The sequence below is a fragment of the Sporobolomyces koalae genome, assembly GCF_050403365.1.
Source record: "Sporobolomyces koalae JCM15063 DNA, S_koalae_JCM15063T_v1_ctg8, whole genome shotgun sequence".
Classification (NCBI taxonomy): Eukaryota; Fungi; Basidiomycota; class Microbotryomycetes; order Sporidiobolales; family Sporidiobolaceae; genus Sporobolomyces; species Sporobolomyces koalae.
In genome coordinates this window covers 82,863-98,137 of record NW_027481763.1, presented here as the reverse complement: position 1 = coordinate 98,137, position 15,275 = coordinate 82,863, and the positions used below count along the sequence as shown (strand labels likewise).

General features: G+C 55.7%; 6 protein-coding genes across 6 annotated transcripts; all 6 read right to left on the bottom strand.

Moving 5' to 3' along the window:
• Nucleotides 1-39: 39 nt before the first annotated feature.
• JCM15063_004664 (uncharacterized protein) lies at nucleotides 40-3,142 on the bottom strand (the record flags this gene model as incomplete). The annotated part of the gene is made up of 12 exons (XM_076677324.1): nucleotides 40-256; nucleotides 321-760; nucleotides 822-929; nucleotides 995-1,099; nucleotides 1,162-1,315; nucleotides 1,381-1,496; nucleotides 1,578-1,688; nucleotides 1,749-1,922; nucleotides 1,994-2,620; nucleotides 2,688-2,925; nucleotides 2,983-2,999; nucleotides 3,086-3,142. 12 exons carry the CDS (start codon nucleotides 3,140-3,142, stop codon nucleotides 40-42), a joined length of 2,364 nt encoding a protein of 787 aa, XP_076535410.1.
• Nucleotides 3,143-4,089: 947 nt separating this feature from the next.
• Nucleotides 4,090-5,723, bottom strand: ARG7 (glutamate N-acetyltransferase; the record flags this gene model as incomplete). Its single annotated transcript, XM_076677323.1, has 3 exons — nucleotides 4,090-4,103; nucleotides 4,184-4,544; nucleotides 4,635-5,723. The coding sequence occupies 3 exons, from the start codon at nucleotides 5,721-5,723 to the stop codon at nucleotides 4,090-4,092; spliced, it is 1,464 nt and encodes a 487-aa protein (XP_076535409.1).
• A 561-nt stretch (nucleotides 5,724-6,284) lies between these two features.
• On the bottom strand, nucleotides 6,285-8,313 carry GLY1 (threonine aldolase GLY1; the record flags this gene model as incomplete). The annotated part of the gene is made up of 8 exons (XM_076677322.1): nucleotides 6,285-6,589; nucleotides 6,672-6,852; nucleotides 6,926-6,953; nucleotides 7,017-7,206; nucleotides 7,280-7,529; nucleotides 7,608-7,694; nucleotides 7,757-7,832; nucleotides 8,183-8,313. The coding sequence occupies 8 exons, from the start codon at nucleotides 8,311-8,313 to the stop codon at nucleotides 6,285-6,287; spliced, it is 1,248 nt and encodes a 415-aa protein (XP_076535408.1).
• Nucleotides 8,314-8,721: 408 nt separating this feature from the next.
• On the bottom strand, nucleotides 8,722-10,535 carry CAR1 (arginase; the record flags this gene model as incomplete). The annotated part of the gene is made up of 11 exons (XM_076677321.1): nucleotides 8,722-8,820; nucleotides 8,933-8,973; nucleotides 9,054-9,099; nucleotides 9,170-9,210; nucleotides 9,277-9,390; nucleotides 9,472-9,670; nucleotides 9,754-9,909; nucleotides 9,976-10,092; nucleotides 10,157-10,204; nucleotides 10,286-10,313; nucleotides 10,444-10,535. 11 exons carry the CDS (start codon nucleotides 10,533-10,535, stop codon nucleotides 8,722-8,724), a joined length of 981 nt encoding a protein of 326 aa, XP_076535407.1.
• Nucleotides 10,536-10,763: 228 nt separating this feature from the next.
• JCM15063_004660 (RBM8 family RNA-binding protein) lies at nucleotides 10,764-11,769 on the bottom strand (the record flags this gene model as incomplete). The annotated part of the gene is made up of 6 exons (XM_076677320.1): nucleotides 10,764-10,857; nucleotides 10,947-11,071; nucleotides 11,138-11,274; nucleotides 11,387-11,467; nucleotides 11,586-11,630; nucleotides 11,733-11,769. 6 exons carry the CDS (start codon nucleotides 11,767-11,769, stop codon nucleotides 10,764-10,766), a joined length of 519 nt encoding a protein of 172 aa, XP_076535406.1.
• Nucleotides 11,770-12,068: 299 nt separating this feature from the next.
• JCM15063_004659 (uncharacterized protein) lies at nucleotides 12,069-14,221 on the bottom strand (the record flags this gene model as incomplete). Its single annotated transcript, XM_076677319.1, has 7 exons — nucleotides 12,069-12,297; nucleotides 12,364-12,428; nucleotides 12,504-12,853; nucleotides 12,916-13,096; nucleotides 13,157-13,341; nucleotides 13,410-13,706; nucleotides 13,777-14,221. 7 exons carry the CDS (start codon nucleotides 14,219-14,221, stop codon nucleotides 12,069-12,071), a joined length of 1,752 nt encoding a protein of 583 aa, XP_076535405.1.
• Between the last annotated feature and the right edge of the window lie 1,054 nt (nucleotides 14,222-15,275).

Here is a 15,275-nt window from a genome sequence, read left to right as displayed (position 1 = left end):
TAGTTTGTAGCGATCTGTTTGCAAATAGTATGTGGCTACTCATCCTGCCCAGAAGAACGCACGGTCCCTCACTGCCCTCATGCCCAATGCTTGCCAATCTTCTTGTCGCGTCCAGAGTTCGTTCGAAGCTTCGATCCTGATCAGGACCGAGATACCTTTCCACGCGAGGTTCTCGGGCTCGATCTCGCGAGGTCCCGGAACGTACGAGACGTGACCGGAGAGCGATGGAACTCGTGCGATGAGCTGAGGCGCAATACTGCGAGAATCGTTGACCAAAAATGAGTCGAGCTCGATGGATGGAGGGAAATCGAGAATCGTACCGAGATTCCACCGCAAAGCCAATGTTGTGAATCCCTCCTGTGCCACCGACGATCAGCAAGTTGGCTGCCACTTTACGCATTCGTTCTTCGGCACCGGCAGCCAAGATCGACTCGACGACGGCAACGTCGAGGGGCATCTTTGAAGACTCGTGGCGCACGTCGATCTCGACCTGTTGCGGCACTTGGGTCACGGCTACAGGCTTGTCCGGTGCAGGCGATCCTGCGAGGGACGGCGGAACGGTCGAAGCGGCCGAGAACCCTGGAAGAGGCGGGAGTGCAACGGGTGCGAGCGCAGACGGGTCTTCACCACCGGGAGTGCCTGATCGAGAAGAAGCTTCTGTCGTGGATGGAGGAAGGTTTGAAGCAGCAGTAGGAGCTGCGAGGTGGACAGAGGTAGTTGGCAGGAGCAGGTGTCGAGTAGAATTTTTCATCGCGTTCGTCTATTCAGCAAGCCCCAGACCATCAGCTCGAACTCGTGAGATCACAGCGGCTCGAACTCACGATCCCGCCTTGACCGATTTCGATGTAATTGTCCACGTTCTTGTTCCACAATTCTGGCTGGTGTTGCATTTTTTTCTCAAAGTCGATGACGCGCGGCGCAAAGAGGGCCTGCAATCACTTGCACGAGTAAGCAGGTGTCCCTTACCCACAAGGAGTATCAAGAGGGAACGCACATAAGGTGCGAGGATGCAATCGTCGTACATGCGCATCGTGTATTTCTTGGTAACAGCGCCAGGATGCCGGATGTAAAAGTCGTACAAGTTCAAGCCAATATCGCCCTAGAACACAACGGTCAATTAGTGCAAATTGGAGTCGAGATGGAAAACGAATTGGGACGCACCTCGCTGAGAACAACCGATCGCTCCTTGATATCTTCGAGTACGATCCAATCGTACCATTTTGTAAGATCCGCTTCTTTGTAAGGAAAACCGTTGCGGGAGAGCAACGCGTGCATGAATGAGGTGATATCGTCTCCTCCGAAGTCAAGCACCATGCTGTACCGAGACGAGCAAAGAAGGTCAGTACACGGCGGGTTTCTATCGACGCGAGCAAAACGCACCGAGTTTCGGGCACGACGAGCCCTTCTTCGATACAGGTGATAGAGGTCTTGCTCGCGCCGATATCGACTACGCACGCTGAAGAGATACCGGCGCCAAAGGTGGAGCATACGGATTCCTGAGAGAAGAGAAGGAAAGATGAGTTCAGGCTGCGCCGGTGATCGCGAATCGCAGACCGAGCTAGGCTCGAAGGGCTTACCTGCATGATGCACATTTGCTTGAAGCCTAGAGTGGTCAAGAGGAGGTTGCTCATCTCGCGCACATACAGCTCTTCGTACAAATCGGGAATGAGCAAGATGACGGAGTAGTTCTGGCGACTGCAGGGTAAGTGTCGTATTCGTGAGCGAGAACGGGAGTGCAATCTACTTACTTTGAGATCGTCACGGTCAATGCCGAGCTCGTCCTTGATTACAGTGGCATAGAGCATTTCGAGATCTCCGAGGAATTCCTGCTGCGAGACGTATCCGGTCGTGTTGAATCCGCCGCGCTGATACGGATGGCGCAATACGTAGCCAGAAGCGAGGGGATCGGGAATACGGACAGCCTGACGTCCTCGGATCCGGGTCAGATATGCTTTTTCGAGGTCTCGACTCATACAAGGGGGACACGGCTCACCTTGTTCCCAACCCACACTTCGGCTTCTCCGATTGTCCACTCGTGGTCGCCTTCAAACTCTTCACCCATGCTCTCTGGTTTCACTGTCGCATTGTAAGTCGCAGCCTGACTGTTTCCGTTGCCCTGGCCCCTCAGCTTGTACGCTCGCATCCTCGCTCTCAAATCCGCTTTGATCGACATGATCTTGGCGGACAGGGGATCGATCGGCTTGGTACCTGATGCACCGTTCGCGGGCCGAGGCGTCGATGTCGAGTCTTCGGAATCATAGTCGTTCTCGTTCGGTGGCAGTTCAGACATGGTCGAGTCACCACCACTGACATCGCTCGAGACGCCCACCACGGCAGTCGCCTCAGTATCGACTGTAGCCGGTACAGCTGCGTCGCTGACAGCAGGAACTGGAGCCGTATCGCCGGTAGGCACAGGGGCTTGCGGTCTCGCCGCGAGCTGGGGCTCCTTGTCGCTGTCGTTCGCGAGCGTTTCAGTAGATGGCGCAAACGAGCGTGACTTGCGCGCGATGACGTTTGGGACGGCAAGCGGCGCGATCTCGGAAGCTCGACCGATTCGAAGCCAACGGGATCCGGGATGGATCACGATCGTCTGAGCGAGGGGGTCGGTCGTTCCCGCCGACTGTCACACACGCAAACGTACTCAATCTTTCTGCTGTTCTTGGCACGATGAGAGACTGGTTGCTTACTGATTCCCGCGCGCGCCTCACTTTGCCTTCGGGTGCGCTCGTGAGGACGTTCAGTTTGGGCTTGCCCGCGAGAAAGTCGGCGCCGTTCTGTTTCTCGAGCTGTTCGAGCTCTTCCTCGCTCGCCATGAGCTTGCGTCGTTTTGACTCGCGTGCGGCGTCCCATTCGTCTGAAGTGGTTCGGCGTGAGAACCACGACTGGTTGTCATTCTTGCCCAAGCCCGATGCGACGTTCTTGGCGCTGTGCACAGTTCGAGTTAGCTCTTATAAGTTACGGGTGAACGCTTGGCGAGCTTACTTGAGGTAGCCAACGACCTGATGCAACGACAAGACGAGGTGGGGTTAGTCACGCAGCCGACAGGTTACACGACGTGCCCAGCGTTGAGGGTGAGTAGACGCACGTTGAACGAGGTGTACTTGAGCGGAGGTGCGCCATCCCGCGTCTGCTTCGGCGGCATGATCGACACGAATCGGGACGGTCAGCGCAGATGAACCGGACGCGCGCGCACATGAGTGAGTGCATGCATTTCCGCGTGAGCGATCCGCTTCAGAAATTTCAGTCGACGCTTCTCTCTCTCCTTCTCTTCACTTCTCTCGCTCGCTTCGGTTCCTTGCGCTTGTTCTCCTTCGACTAGCAGCTCAGCTTATCGATCTTTGTGAGTCTACCTGTTCGTTACTGCTTTGCGCGCATTATCCCCCTTCCCTTCCCCCTTCTTTTTTACATGATGACTTGAGCGCATTTGGCACGACGAGACCCTCTCCTTCGCGTTGCTTGCCTCCTCTCGGGGAGGTGAGGTCCGCGAAGGGTTTGTCCCACTGGAGAACTTTCTCAGCTACCTTCCCGTTTAACGGGCCTTTGTCTGAAACCTAATCGACCCTCGCAACCTCTTTTCGCCGTCTTGCAAAGAGTTGTAGAACTGACACATGTGTTGCCGATTTTCAGACAGTTTTACATGCTTTTCCAACAAGTCGTCCTCAGCATCACCGCATCAGTCTTCACCTACAGGGTAGCATGTGCAGATGGTCCTCGGCCATTTGACTTGGCTGTCAGTCTTGCGCTCTGGCTGACTAGCCTCAGCCTGACTCTGGGACCATTCGCGGTCACGCGACCTGGGGTGCAGGTCACTCGATAGAGCCTGAATCTCGGGTCAGATGACCATGCTCGCTTGTGTTGTGTCGTAGTCTGCTGTCCTCGCTCATGAAATATACAGAACCTACATTCTTTGTTGCATGTGCACTCCGAGAGATATCATCATGCCTGTATCGTTATGGTCTCAACCATTCACGTTATTTGTTTTCTTTCCTTTCCGATACAGCCAAAACTACGAGTGGTGGTCAACGAAATCGGGTACAGCAGCTACACACATTATCATGGCGGAATATCGAGACTTGGGTTGGTGATTCACTACGAGCGGTAGTCTATTGGAGAATGCTCTTCCTGTTTCAGTACAGTACTCGACCCGGAAAGAGAGATGTGGAGAGAAAAGCGTTTTTCGCACCTGCGTTGATCGAGATGTACTCGTGCGAGAAATCGCAAGTCCAGTAGGTCGCCTGCTCTTGTCCCAATCCGAGTTGAACTCGAATCTCCAAATCTTCGTGTTTGAGAATCTCACTCGCGCGAGCTTCATCAACGTTCTCGGGTTCCCCATTCTTGAGGAGCAAGAGTTCAGGAGAACCATCGGTCGGGACAAACGAAACCGTCACGAGCGTCGGGTCGATCGTGAATGGAGGTTGCGAGTATCCCACCGCGCACAAGATTCGACCCCAGTTGGCATCCTCACCGTGTAGTGCACACTTGACGAGTGCCGAAGTTGAAATGGTTGAAGCGACTTTGTGAGCGCCTTCGTACGTGGGTGCACCCTGCGCAGAGGAACATACGAGATCACCCCCTCACTCGCAAGTTAGCTCGTCTCGTTCGAACAGGAACGCAAAAACGATCTCTCGACTTGCCTCGACCGTCACCTTGACGAACTTCTCGGCTCCTTCGCCGTCGCGTACCACGAGTTGGGCCAATTCGGCCGCAAAGCTCGTCAACTCGTCTCGGAACGTCTCGTACTCTTTCGGCGTCGTCTGTTCCGAGATCTCCTTCATACCGCTGGCACCGTTCGCGAGCGCGACGACCGTGTCGTTCGTCGACATGTCACCGTCGACCGAGATCGAGTTGAAACTGCGATCGACCGCGTACGAGAGGGCGTTTTGAAGCGAGGCGGGCGAGATGGCGGCGTCGGTGGCAATCACGCCGAGCATGGTTGCGTGGGGAGCGGCGGGAGGACCCATGTTGGGGTGAATCATTCCGGCGCCTTTGTCAATTCCAACCATCCTGACCTCCTTGCCTGCGAGTTGGAACGTGCGAGTGCGCAATTTCGGGAACGTGTCGGTCGTCATGAACGCTTTCGCACAATCGCTCCACGCTGAGAATCCACTGCCGAGGGTCGCCGTACTCGTCTCGATCCCTTGCAGGATCTTCTTGATCGGCAAGAGTTGCCCGATCACTCCTGTACTCATGACGAGGGTGCCCGTACCGTTGCTCGAACTACTCGCACTCAGGAACGAATCAAGTTGTTCCGACATGGCGCGCGCGTCATCGAGACCTTTGGACCCAGTCACGGCGTTCGCGCATCCCGAGTTGACGACGAGTCCACGCGCGATACCACCCTGATGCGCGAGAACTTCCTTCGAAACGACGACGGGGGCAGCGACGAACGCGTTGCGAGTGAAGGTACCTGCCGCTGAGCATGGTCGGTCCGAGATGATGACTCCGAGGTCGAGTTTCGAGTGATCCTTCTTGACTCCGCAGTGCAGTCCCGTCGCGAGGAACCCATGCGGGAACTTGGGAGAGCTCGAAGGGTCGAGCGTGAACCTCTGCGCTTTCGACAGCTGACCTGTCGGTTTCGTGCTCGGAGCAGGCGGTGTCGGGGTCGGGAGGGACGAAGTTGCGGAAGCGGGCTGAGGTTTCGGGCTCGTCGTCGAGAACGCACGAACGGCGATCGGCAGCAGCGCCGACCGCAACGGCGTGGTAGTCTTGGCTAGCGAAGCCATTCGAAAGCGATGAGGTTGGGCGAGAGAGCGATGATGGGGAGACTCGATTCGGCACGGCGAGAGTTGCGCGACTTCGGGACGAGGGTTCTCAAAAACCTTCTCGTGTGGGTACGAGACAGTCCTCGAGACCGGCTGGAACGACGGCGAGACGGACGGTTGGCTCAAGTCAATGACCGATGGAACGTAGCGCTCAGATTGAATATCGCTCACTTGCGGAACCCCTGTCGCCATTCTCTCGCTCTTCGCTGTGTTGAAAAGACTTGCTCCGGCTGTCAGCCGCGTATTGACGAGACTCGAATCATGCAGCTGATAGCAGACCTCTGCTCACTGCTTCCCGCTACTTCTCTCAGGAACTAGGCATCAGCCGTACTGTTCGGCACCATGACTGTCGTTTGGCCCAAGCGCACACCCATGTCTAGCTGTACAGCCTATCATTACAGAGCTCGTCATGTCTAGAGCCACGCAAAACCCGCGAATCTAACGTCTAACGCTCGATCCCTCTCCAAACCCTCTTCGCTCCTCTCGATCGATCCGAGTCGATCGAAACAGCCACGGTGTAGCCTACTGGTTTGAACCGTACGCGGTACCGAGGCGGGCGATGGGAGGTTGAATCGCGCGCTCGTAGGTACCGTGTGCGAACCGCATGTTTTGCTCCTGGTCGATCGGCTTCTTGTTCTGGCTGTCCTTGAACTCTTCCTTGAGCTCCCTCGCGAGCGCGAGCAAATCGTCGCACGCTTCTCGGGTGACCTGGTGGTGAACGACCATTCGGTTCGAACCGAGAGTGATTCCGCGAGACTTGGCACGCTGCGCGAGTTCGTGAATACTGAATCCGAGCGATTGCGGGTCGAGCCAAAGCATGTTGGTTTCTGTCCGGAATCGCGCAAACGACGTCAGTCCCAGCTACTCTGGAACGAGAGACAGGGAACAGGGGTTCGAGAGACAACTCACCGACAGGGAGGAGAAGTTCAGCTCCCATCTCGGCAAAGTTGACGGCAAGGTGACGCGCGAGGTCGTGCGTCGCAGAGAGTTTGGGCAAGTGGTTGTCGAGGCACCATCCAGCAGCGACCGCGAGCGAACCGCACTGTCGGATTCCTCCACCGAACGCCTTGCGGAACCACTTGACTTTTTCCTGTGTCCCTCGAAATCTGGGGGTCAGCAAAAACGCTCGAACGCGATGTCCAAGAGCGATCTCGAAAGCATACAATGAACTTGCGGGGACCAACGAGAACACTGCAGATGGAAAGCGACATGAATGAAACGGGCTACTCGGGACACGCAAAAGCCAGGATGTACCTTCCGATGGGAGCACCGAGACCCTTGGACATGCACAAAGAGACAGTGTCGAACGGTCGGCACAGTTCTTCGAGGCTCGTGCCAGTCTTGGCCACGACTTCCCACATGCGAGCTCCGTCGCAGTGCATGATAATGCCCTCGGCACGCATCCTGTCGCTGATCCTGACAATCTCCTCTTGAGGGAAGACCACTAATCACGGGTCAAAAGCGCACCACCATCAGTGCATACTTTTGATGACTGCGGACGCGAAGCTGGGACTTACTACCAGAGAGCGTGTTTTCAAGCGAGACGAGCTTGGTCGGGGCCGAGTGGATGTCTTGACCAAACACGGCATTGTCGAGGACTTCCTCGAGGGTCAAGTGGTGACCGTTCTTGGGCGGGACGGCGTGCGAACTCGCTTGCGAGTGCATGGCAACACCTCCAGCTTCGTAGAGGTGGACGTGCGAACGAGCGTCGAGGATGATGGAATGGGGAGGTTGAACGAGGTGAGTACGAATAGCAAGTTGGTTGGTCTGCGCAACAAGCAGAAAGAGGGGTTCTCGGGTCAGAATCAGGGCTCGACATCGCTGAATGCGCGAGTCTGAACGCACCATGGTACCGGAGACACAGAAGAGTCCAGCTTCTTTGCCGGCGAGCTTGGCGATCCTGTCCTGCAGGTCGTTGGTAGCTTGGTCCTCCTGTACGAGAACAATGTCAGCTTGTCGGCTTGCGTCTGGCGATTCGGAATTGAAGCACGTACACCGTAGACATCGTCACCTCTCGAAGCGTGCTTCATAATGTCGTACATCTCGTCGGTGGGCATCGTAATAGTGTCCCTGTACGAAGCGATAGAGTGTGAGGTCAATCTCGAGTTCAACGGTTCTCCTCGTTCCATGTATGAAGCCATCCAGCTTAGCAGTCCTATGTAGAGCACATTATTCGCACTGCGACTCTGACCGGGACTCGACGATCGAGCCGAAGGTATGCTTCCTGATCTCGCTCGCGTCGGCGCGTTCCGACCACTCCCGATCCGATGCCGCTTCGCGCCCGCAAAAAGTCCTTTCGGAACGCGCTCGATCGACTTGCGATGGCTCGAGCGAGCCCGGCGCGTGGTGGAGTGGAGGATTTCTTTTCCCGCGGTGCTATGCATGCGAGTCCCTTTTGCCCGAAATCGAGGTCGACTTACGTCCTGAAATCACGCGCGATCTGTGCAAGCTTGAGCACGTTGGCCTGTTGACCTTTGAGGTCGCCACCCTTGATGGTGCTGTCGGCGATCGTCGCCTCGGGCGCAGTTGAAGCATACACGGCAGAAGGCATCTTGGTCGAGAATTCGCGTCGCGGTGGTCGAGAGGGGGAGCTTTCGAGGAGGGCTGACGGGACAGAGGTCAAGCGCGAGGTCGTGTTGAACGATCGATGCCGCAGAGACGAGTGAACGAGGCGAATGCCGAACCGATGCATCTCGCTTCTCAAAACTGATTTTGTAAGCCGAAAGCAGTTTTTGAGTAATCGATTCCTTGCCTTTCGCCCTAAGCCCTTTCTTTCTCCACTGCCGCTTTGCCGACTCGCAGTCTCTCTCTCTCTCACGTGGTTCTCGGGAGACCGAAAGGTCGAAATTTCACAATCTGGTCAATATCAATCAGGGTTCCTGCGAAGTGCTATGTATGTACGACAGGATTATACAGGCACAGCAGAGCGAACGTTCTTTGTCGGAACCGAGAAACCCGCTCAGAGCAAAGTCTCACCGAGCGCAGATCGAACGAGACTCCGGCCGACGTCGACCGTCTGTTCGACACTCTGCACGGCTCCGAGCGAAGGGTTGATTTCCTATTGGCCGCGACACCGAGAGCGAAAGAGCAAGCGAGACAAATATGGGGGAGGGCGAGCGAGTCAGTCGAGCGGAATGCGGCGCATGTACAGGATCTTTACGTGGACGTACCATGACATCGAGCGAGACAAGGCGACCCGTTTCGGCGATGGCTACAGCAGGAGTACGCGAAGAGAGTCAGGTCTGAGCCGTTAGAAGCCTTGGCAGTGAGATGGAAAGAATCGCGCATTACCCTCGCAAATGTAGTGGCCTTCACGGAATGAGAGACCGCCTCGAACCTGCGAGCGCAAACAAGAAGAGTCAGCTTGGGTTCAAAGGGCGATCCGCCGCATAGCGAAGTAGACGCACAGCAGTACCAGTCGAGGGGGCGACGGTGGGGTCGAGCGCGTCTAATACGGGTGTTCCGGTCAGTTCAAATCATTCTTCGTCCGGTACTCGACGACTGAGAAGTGTACCGATATCGAACGAGAGGTGGATCGGTCGGTCCTTGCCGATGTACTCGAGGGCCATGTCGACGACTTTGCCGATTCCCCATTTGTCAACGTGATGCATCGAGAAGCACTTGATGTCTGCACACAAAGGACACAGGGGCATCGTGTGCTCAGCATGGCGGCAGAATTTGAACGCAACGTTTGGCATTGAGCACTTACTGTTTTCCTTGAGAATTTTGCGCTCGCCGGCGTCAATGTCCCTCAAGCCAATGTAAACCAATCGATCGTTCTTGAGAACAGGTTCGATCCATCCAAACTCGGGAATTTCCTCCTTGGACGTGCCCGGCAGTCCCATCAGGAACGAGACAGGACAGCCGTGCAGGTTGCCCGAGGGAGTCGTCAAAGGCGTGTTGATATCCTGGCGGTCACCAGCGAGGAGACGATACGGTCAGCGTTGCGCGGGCCGGCCAACGTTCGGAGCGAGGAGGAACAGGAGCGTACGGCGTGAGCGTCGACCCAGATCAATGCTGCATCAGGGTAAGCTCGGAAAGTGCCGCTGACGGTACCCATCGCGAGCGAGTGATCTCCACCGAGAGTGACAGTGAGCTCTCCTCGCTTGGCATGCTCGTAGACTCGCTCAGACACCTCTTGGCAGACCTGTCGCGGTGCAAAGGGTCAACTCGCGGCTCACGTCGCAATGTCAGGTTCAGCGACACGGCGTACCTTGGACACAAGTCGAGGTTTCTTGAGGATGCCAATGTCTGGGTCTTCGGATCCGTTCGAGTGGATCGATTGGGTGAGTTTGTCGGCTCCCTGAAAGTCGACGTTCCATCCGAGATCCTGCACAGTTCGCCAGCAAGTTCAGCTGCTGACGCCGCCACACGACAGATGTAGCTTGACCCACTTCGATGTCTTTGACGAGACCAGCTTCGATCAATTGCAGCGGACCGGCCTAGTGAAACAGGAGAGCCGAGGAGAATGAGCGACTGCGCTTGACTTGGGTGTTGGCAGGTTCTCGCGAGACTGCACTCACATCGACACCAGCTTTGGGTTGTCCACCACTGTACGTAGAACGACGTGCAGACGCGCGCGTGCGGGACCGTCAGCACCGCATCGCCCCGAATTCGCGCAGTTTTCGGACACGGAGATGGAGAACATCGGCTCCCGGATCGACCTCGAACGCGTACGCACCTGAAAGGGCAACCGACGATCCCGGCGGTGTAGGGCTTCTGCAGGTACTTGTACTCGTACGACGGCGTCTCGAGCTTCGGGTAGAACGACATGTTGGCTGGAGAATACGTTGAGGTTCGAACTAGAAAGTCAAGAACGACCCGACTGCCTCGGTTCTAACGTTCTCTCGGCAAACGGAGCGGGCGCCCCCTGACGCACGGCATGCCTCTTCATCTCCTCTCGTCGGCTCGTCTCCGAACGTGCACGTGCCACTTGTTTCTCCTCTTTTTGAATATCTTACACAAGCACACCGGCGCGCATTATTGAAAGCATCCTACAATCTAGTCAATGCGGGTCACCAAAGGTTTCCTCGCCGGACTCGCGCTCCTGCCTCGTGCCGCGGCAGGTCGTGTCGTGACCGACGCCTCCTTCGTTCTGTAGCATGGCACAAACGAATGGCTGTCAGCACACTGAACACGCCGGTGCTCGACGCGCAGTCGAGACGAGACGAGACGAGCACTCACCCGACTGGCGGCCTGACAAATGCGAAATCGCACGAAAGCTGTTGCTCCAGCAGCGGTTCCTGCGGTGCCTGGCTGATGGCCTTTTCTGCCTCCTCTCGCGTCTCGTACTCGACCAGTGCGTATCCCTAATCATGACCCAAAGCGTGTTAGTCTCGTAAATTCGTCCATGAATTCGACGAGATACTCCATACCTTGACGTAACCCGTTCGACGGTCGAGGTTCAAGTGCAAGTTCTTGACATCTCCGTAGTCCGAGAACCTGTCCATGACATCCTCCTCGGAAGCCTCCTCGTGCACGCCTGTCACAATAACAATCCATCCTTCAACAGCTGGGGTCCGGAATAGGTCGTACGGGATTCGGATAGAATACAGAGCATGGGTCGATGCGCATGTTCAGTCCTTGAGCATGATTACACTTGAGGAGGAAGAGAGACTGCGTACATCGTTGAGCGTTCGAAGCGGTGTCGTCCATGGCGGTGTCGATTCCCTGGTAAGCTCCCGACTTGGCCTCTACGGGCTCGCCTGCAACACGTGCATACCTCCGTCAGCCTGAACGAGGACTAGGACTAGACAGCAGCAATCGAGAGAGTCTCCGACAGATCACGGGAACCTGTTACAAATGGGTGAGGGATGTGCTTACCATCCTTTGAAGAGTGTCCACGACCCTTTCGCTTGACCGACGCATCTATAACAATGACCGCGAGCGGGCCGAGTGGGACGAGTTGAACGGATGAGCGACGAACAGGTTCTGAGCCCGCAGGCAGACGCGAAGAGGAGCACTACGCACCACTGGGAGCCTCTACGTCCATACGATCCGACTGCATTGTTTGATTTGAAGTTCGGGAGGGAGTAGTGCAGGAGACCGCGGCCGCATACAGCGCGCGTACATCGTATAGTCCTCTCTCCCCTACTTCGGCTGCTCTGACGACCGAAGACAACCACACCGAGATAGCACTTCAGCCTTCGTGTGTTGGACTGATCAGCGATTTCAAGAGGCTCTGCTGCGATCGGCGGCTCAGGTGCGGTCACGACAACCACATCGAGTTCACTTATCGAATATCCTCTCCCCGAGCCATGCAGACAAATAAATACGGGAATAGTCAAGGGAAGAGCAATCTAAACACTACAACAGCCTCATTGATCTTGCCCCGTGGGCTGCAGCCTTCAATCGCCAGGTCTCAAAGATGATGTCGGTCATGGCGTACGTGACAGCACCCTCTTCCGGCTTGGACCACTTGGGGTCACGCTCGACCCGTTCCCAGTGCCGGCCGTCTTCGGAACTATCGGGCCTGTCATCATACACTCGATACGAATCAAGCAGAGTGATGCCCGGATACTCTTGACGCATGAACCTGTTACACGAAAGAGACAGACTACGTGAGCCTTATCTTCGAACAAAGCGGGAGATGAGCACATACTCGATGAAAGCTTGATTGACTGGCTCAAGGGTGCGACGCTGGATATGTTTACGATCGTAGCAAGCCTGATTCAACGCAAATTCAATGTCAATACTCCGTGATTAGACGCGTGGCGCTATGTACCAAGGAGAGCGACTCACAATCGGCTGCACAGCACTCGCTGTTGTGCGGGTGACGATGCTCGCGTTCGGAGCCACTCGTGTCAGCGTCTCGAGGAAAGGGCGAATTTGCGCGAGATATCCGGCCGGCGAGGGATCCTTCTCGGTGAGCCACAACCCGAGCTCAAAGTAGATGTGCGACGGCGGCTGCGGCAGAGCCGAGATGTACTTTCCCGTGTCGACAGGGTCTCCGAGCGGTTCCCAATGGAACCGGATCATGGTAGTGTCGTTGTCGCTCGTTCGAAGCAACGGCACGTTCTTGTCCTTCTTCTCGTACGGCGCGTCCCACTTCTCGTAGAAGCATGCGCCGCGAGTCTGATCCGCAACTCCGTCTGTCGAAAAATCCTGGGTCAACTTGGCTCTGTAGAGACAGATGGGAAACGAGTATGCGCACAATTGAGGCAGACTTGGTCGCGAGTTATCGAATCGCCCAGGAAGAGGAAAGTCTCCGCTTTGATCTCGTTCGCGTACTGCTCGAACGTGCGATGCTGGACCTTGCAGTGATAGTTGGCAAAGACATAGTTGAACTTTCGGTAGTCGGTGATGGTTTCGAGACTTGTTGGCTCCGGATCGAGCTGCCAAGGAGGACGACATGTCAGCTGTGACTAATCGAGACCAAAGCCTTATAGACGGACATGACTTTGGACCCAGTGGTACAAGGGAGAGTCTATCTCAAAGTGCTCGGGACTGATGTGCTTCCTTGAGATCCACCTGCCATGCGCCAAGTCGTCCTCGAGCGTGCACGCGCGGACCCCGTCCCTGGGGAAATCTCCCTCGACCGTGATCAAGGCTGGCGTTCCCGTAACGGCCATCTTGAAATCTGCGAATGGCCGGCATGGCAATAAGTAAGACGCGACAATCACTGCCTGAAGAAGATAGCCAGCTCACAAGGTCGGATCTTCCAGTCGTGCAATTCGGGCTGAAACGGGTTGCATTCGTCATGCTCAGGATACGCATAGATCTGATACGTGCCAGGATCTTTGATCGAGAATTGGACTGCCACGCGTCGATCGTCGAGCGGAATCGAGGCGGAGTGGGCAGGGGAATGCATTGTGGGACCCATGAAAATGACGCGATACGCAGAGGCGCAATACGTGAGGTTGGCATGGGCGCAGTGAAAGACAATGGTTGACGGGGTCGCAACAGGTACGACAGCGGGCAAAGACTCGATCGTGAGCTTGTCGTCTACGAGACCACCGAAAACAACCGTCAGCTTGCCCTCGCAGCTCGTGCGCGAATCCGCTCTTGGACTCACCAAAATCGAGGTTCCATTTAGGGGTGACGGGATTCGTGAGGGGTTCTGCGTAGTACGAGAATTGTGTCCCATTGTCGCCATGGGGCGGTTGTGAGACTAGTAGCGTTGCTTTCCGGGGTCCCAATTTTCCGGCAACCCAGCGCGTGATAGTTGGGGTCACTTGTTCATCGTGCGCGACAAAGGCTACGACACTCAGGAATACGACCGCGGCAGCCATGAGCGTAACAACCAGAAGGCGCTTCTGCCTCGGGTCTGACCGCGTCGACCGCCACGGCGCGGGTGAAGCTTCACTAGCGAAGTCGTCCTCCTTGTCATCCTCGTATTCTGATAGCGCGTCGGACGTCGGTATAGCAGTGAAGTCGGTGGAAGAATGGCGAGGCGAGAGCGTCGGCCGAGACGGCGAGCTGGGACGCGAAGACGACGTCGGTAGAGCAGTGTAGCTCATGCTTCGATTCGATCGCTCAGCTTTGGCAGAGACAACAAGGAAGAATACAGTATCGCGAAGTAGTGGTGGACGCGCCCATCATTGTGGACGCGGGACTCTTAGAGCTTGTAGATGGAAGCTAATAACGGAAAGACCGGAGCACCGTTTTTCCGCGCGGGTGATTGTGATCATGGAACGTGATCGCAGTTCTTCCTTGCCTGCACTCTCATATGGTCGAGTCCCATATGCACACGCAGGGTTCTGCCGCATTTCTGACCTTTTTGACGGCTGAGTCTTAAATGTGGCCGTCCGGGAGCTCTCGGAAGTGTTCATAGGATCTATATGACTGCCCATGAGGCTTTCGCTGCGCTGCGTGAGGAGGAATGCAACTACAAGGAGCTGAAACGTGCGACTTTGTTACGCGTAACGTACGAGAGCCAACCGGGTCGCGTCAAACCTTCTCAAACTTGCTCGATCTTCTTCCAACCGCATCAATAGCAATAGTGCACCAATAACGGCTGCAACTTGCAAGGCAGCATGTACATCTCCTTTTCTCAAAGGATACGCACTGTATGTACAAATATAGCAGATTCCAGAGGCGATCAACACTCAAAATGATCAAATGTCTTCACCTGCACGCCGGAACTGTGGCTCCGATTCTCTCGACTCTGACCCAGCCCCTGCATTGGTGGATCATAGCGGACTTCCTAACCGGCGATTCAGGGCCAGTTGATCGAGGCAAGAATGCCTGTACTACATAAGTCAGGACTGTACTGTGCTGTAACATAGCTCAGGACTGTACTTGTGCTGTAACATAAAGTACTGTAATCTACTGTACTGCAGTCAACACAAAGATGGATGAAGGCGGGCTCAAGTCGTTCGGCGACTGCCCGCCCGTCGGAAGAATGGATTGTGACTGCCTTCGATATTTTCTTCTTCTTCTGAATATCGAAGAACGAGAACAGGCGCGAGTGCGTTTTCCCCAGACTCATGGAGGAGAAGGATCCCTGTTCAGAACTATACATAATCCGACGACAACCGAGCTCAGAAGGGAAAACTTGCCGCTCGTTCTCCA